General features: G+C 36.7%; 1 protein-coding gene and 1 long non-coding RNA gene across 2 annotated transcripts; both read left to right on the top strand.

The window, feature by feature from the left end:
• Positions 1-295: 295 nt before the first annotated feature.
• LOC131646745 (protein FD-like) lies at positions 296-1,219 on the top strand. The gene is made up of 3 exons (XM_058916709.1): positions 296-853; positions 947-1,027; positions 1,151-1,219. Exons 1-3 carry the CDS (start codon positions 296-298, stop codon positions 1,217-1,219), a joined length of 708 nt encoding a protein of 235 aa, XP_058772692.1.
• Positions 1,220-1,924: 705 nt separating this feature from the next.
• On the top strand, positions 1,925-2,714 carry LOC131646744 (uncharacterized). The gene is made up of 3 exons (XR_009297617.1): positions 1,925-2,147; positions 2,426-2,501; positions 2,675-2,714. It is a non-coding gene; the product is annotated as an uncharacterized LOC131646744 (long non-coding RNA).
• Positions 2,715-3,932: the final 1,218 nt, after the last annotated feature.

Genomic DNA, 3,932 nt, shown 5'->3' with positions numbered 1-3,932 from the left:
TATGACTGTAGCTGTAAGCATTTCGTACTGACTGATCTTGCAAGAAAGAGTTGATAACAGGTACTCTACCACTTCACTCTCCAGACTTCAGACCTCTCTCTCCCAATCTCTTCGAATCCCACTTTTTATGTCCTAACACATTGCCCTATCCCACCAAACACAAGTCGTCATCATCATCAATAACATTCAAACTCACTCGATACTGTTCTTGTTGTCCTTGTCCATGTATTTCCAACAAAACTTATCATAAATATCAAACTCATCAACTCTTTCTTGTAGAAACATAGTAGAAACCATGGAAGAGGTTTGGAAAGACATCAACATGTCTTCATTGAATGAACAAAACACACGACGACCCATGATTATGAGTACCCGTGATTCCTCCACTTTTGGTGGTGTTATCCTTCAAGACTTTCTCGCTCGACCAAAAAGCATTGATCATCATTATTCTTCTAATAACTCATCTTCTTCTGTTCCCTCAGATCAAAATCCTTCTTTTTATTGCCCTACTGTTTCAACTGCCCCACCACCTCTTGTCACTGCTCTCAGCTTAAACTCTCGTCCTGATCATTTTCCTTTCGACCCTCTTATCAGACAAACCAATGATAACAATTCTCACTCACTTGTTCAACAACAACACCAACATCATCATCGACAACAAAGAAATATTACTGCTCCAAAGGTTTCTCATGTCGTAAATCCCTCACCATTTGATCCAAACGTGGGTGTTGTATCAAATGCTTTCACTTGTTTTGGAAAGAGGTTTGGTGAACCTGATGTTAGTCCTGGTGAAAGGAGAAACAAGAGAATGATCAAGAATCGTGAATCTGCTGCACGTTCACGAGCTAGAAAACAGGAAAAGATTACTTCCTTCTTTCTTTCTCTCTAAATTAAGTGTATGTATAAGAGTGTGAGTTGAAAAAATGTCTCATTTTAAGTGTTATTTCAGGCTTACACGAACGAACTGGAGCTAAAAGTTGATTTATTGATGGAAGAAAATGCAAAGCTCAGAAGACAACAACAAGAGGTACATTACATGATTCCTCATCTTTGTTTTTTATCTCGTCTTTTTTTAGCAACTATTATGCTTTCATATTGTACTATAATAGTTGATTAAATTTAGGACATGTTTGTGACAATGTGAATGCAGTTATGGGAAGCGGCAAGTAATGCACCAAAGAAGAATAGCTTACAACGAACATTAACAGCTCCATTTTAAGAACAAACTAATTGTGGTGTAAACAAAATGTTACCCTTTTGAGTTTAGTGTACCATGATGTAATTGTAATTGTGGCTGTGAATCTTTCCACGTTTTAGTTGTAAGTTATTTTGAGGAATGTATGAAAAAAGAATGTGCTTTTGCCATTCCCAGTAGCAGGGGCCTCTCAATGGGGAAACTTAATTTGAAAGGTCTTTTTATGGTATTTTTATTATGCTCCCTAGTTTTGACGTTTTGCATTTTTTGTTTGACAAGTACTCCATGTGTGTTTTTTGGGTCAATGTTTGACAAAAAATTTCTTGATGCGGAAAGTGAATGATGTTGGAGAGGAAAGGATGAAAAGTGTGACCTAAAAGCTTAGACTAGTCACTAGTGTTTAGCCTACAACTATATGCTTAGCTGGATGGGTGTTTGCAAGACATGACTTGACATGACGTTTTGTTTTTATATCCCCAACTATGACAAATGGGTACATAGTACTATATGTATTCAAATCTACAATATAAGAAAGTTAACTGATCTGGAAAGTACATTTCTGCCCCTTTGCTTTCCCAAGCTGCCACATGGACACCTTACTTGCTCTCCTTTTCTAAACCACCGAGTCTGATTTCAAAACAAGCCAAAGAAAACCTTTTCAAAATTTTTTAATATAATAATAATAATTTTATTTTGCTATGTTTCTTGGTAAACACAATTATAACCTCTGCCATACTCAAACTCTTTCTCAAAGTCTTTTCATTAGGTTTTGTTACTCTCTTTCTATCTACCTCAATCTTTTTCCTCTTTCTCCAACTCACGGGCGATTTGAAATCTGCGCCAGCTTCCATCTTCATCCATCTTCAACCTCTCCATCTTCTATCTTCAACCTCTGCATGGCTCGTCCGATGGGAAAAATTAAGGACATCAACGATTCTGAATCACGGGTGAGGTATTTCTGGTTTTTGTTCTTGATCTTTCCTCCTCTTTCACGATTTTGAAGGGTTTTGATTTTAAGGAAAATGATGAACAAATTGTTTAGGTTTTTTTATGAGTGTTGGGATTTATCTGTGTTTGAGCTTTTGATGTTTGACGAACAATGTTCTCTTGATAATTTCTGAAGGGTTTGTAAAATTGGGAAAATGATGAACTAGGGTTTTGGTTGTTTTTGCTCTGCGGCTGTTTTCTTGATGATTTTTAACCTTATCCATTGTCATTTCTCATTAACAGGACTTTTTTCCAGATCCGACCCTTTTATGGGATTAGGGTTTCAGGAGATCTCGGACGCAAGTTCTTTTCCAATATGGTATGTTTCAAGTTCCAACCAATGTTTTGTTGTTCTATAATATTCATTGTTAGATTGTTGTGTTATGAATCTTGGTACAAAGACTCTTTAGTTTGGCTGAATCGGCTTTTGGTTTCTGTTTGGTTTTGTTTCTGCATGAACTTTTTGTGGTGGTTATGCGGATTGGTTAGCAGAATTTTGTAGAAAGTGGCAGTTTAAGTCGGTGATGCAGCCTGTTATAACAAGCTGAAGGTGCATAGACTCTTAATTTCTCTCTTATATTTTGAACTGATGCAGATTTATTGTATGGCTTGAATGGTAATGTAAACTATTTTGAATGTTAATTTGAATGTAAATATGGTAGATTCAATTCTGGATTGAGTTTCAAGTAGGATATTGAGGTGTTATGGGTGAGTCATTGATGGCAATTTGGTTTCTATCATGCAGCTTTGATTAATGATTTGAAGGAAAACGGATTGTTCGATATTAAAGGAAACAAAGGGAGAGGGAGGTCAAAGGGAGCTGACTCTGAACATGTAATTCAAATTAACATATTGATTTATCCTGCATGATTTGTCCGTCATTCCTTTTATGCATATTGGATATCAATGATAAACCCTCATGGCATTTTTGCAGGTCTAAACTGGCTCGGTTTCTATGGGAACCAGTTTGTTATTCGTTTCGGTTGAGCTTTATGCAGGGCTGCAGTTCTGTTCATGTGATGATGGTTAAATTGGCATGCTGATTTTATGGATTATGCAGGGTGAGATTGAGTTATCCTTCTAAGGGTTAGTTTCATTTGATTTTCTGTTGTTCTTGGTTTTGGATGCTGATTTTGTGGATTATGCAGGGTCAGATTGAGTTTGTGATGTTAACTGGCTTGGACAGTTATGGGCTTTATGTGTTAAGTGCTGCAAGCTTGAATCTTTCCAGCAAATTGAAGTGGAATGTATAGCTGTTTAATTGCTGCTTATGGTTTGATATGTATGAATGTATGTTAGGTAGCTGAATGGTTGTTTGAAACTGTTAGATTTTGTTATGTTTGAACTTGACATTACATTTTTTTTCTTTCATTTTGGCCAAATGACATGCAGTTTTGATGGATGCACTGATGTAGTGCAGGTTTGACAACTTTTGTCGGCATTTCGAAGTGCAGGGATTTCGAATTGTGCAACGGGTTGTTCAGTTGTGAGATGTTTGGTAAGAATACAGGGTTGGGGTCAAGATTTTGCTATTGGTTTGAGCTGAATTGTATGTGATGGCATTTGGTTTGTGAATCTTGAGTTTCGGCTTATGCAGGTAACAAGTTAGGGATGTGACTGTTAGTTGCATTTATTTTGAGAAACCTCATGGCATGCTTTGGATTGAAAATGTTCACGGCTGAAGTCATTAAAAAAAGGTTGTGTCTCCTCATGCAATTTAACTTGAAGTACAAGCACTTAATATTTTACA

This window comes from Vicia villosa, linkage group LG2, assembly GCF_029867415.1.
Source record: "Vicia villosa cultivar HV-30 ecotype Madison, WI linkage group LG2, Vvil1.0, whole genome shotgun sequence".
In the NCBI taxonomy this organism is placed as follows: domain Eukaryota; kingdom Viridiplantae; phylum Streptophyta; class Magnoliopsida; order Fabales; family Fabaceae; genus Vicia; species Vicia villosa.
This window is presented reverse-complemented; position numbering and strand designations above follow the sequence as displayed.

Coding starts and splice junctions, on each gene's coding strand:
- LOC131646745 (XM_058916709.1), top strand. CDS start 296: ATGGAAGAGGTTTGGAAAGACATCAACATGTCTTCATTGAATGAACAA. Junction 854..946: donor CACGTTCACGAGCTAGAAAA/CAGGAAAAGATT, acceptor TAAGTGTTATTT/CAGGCTTACACGAACGAACT. Junction 1,028..1,150: donor TCAGAAGACAACAACAAGAG/GTACATTACATG, acceptor ATGTGAATGCAG/TTATGGGAAGCGGCAAGTAA.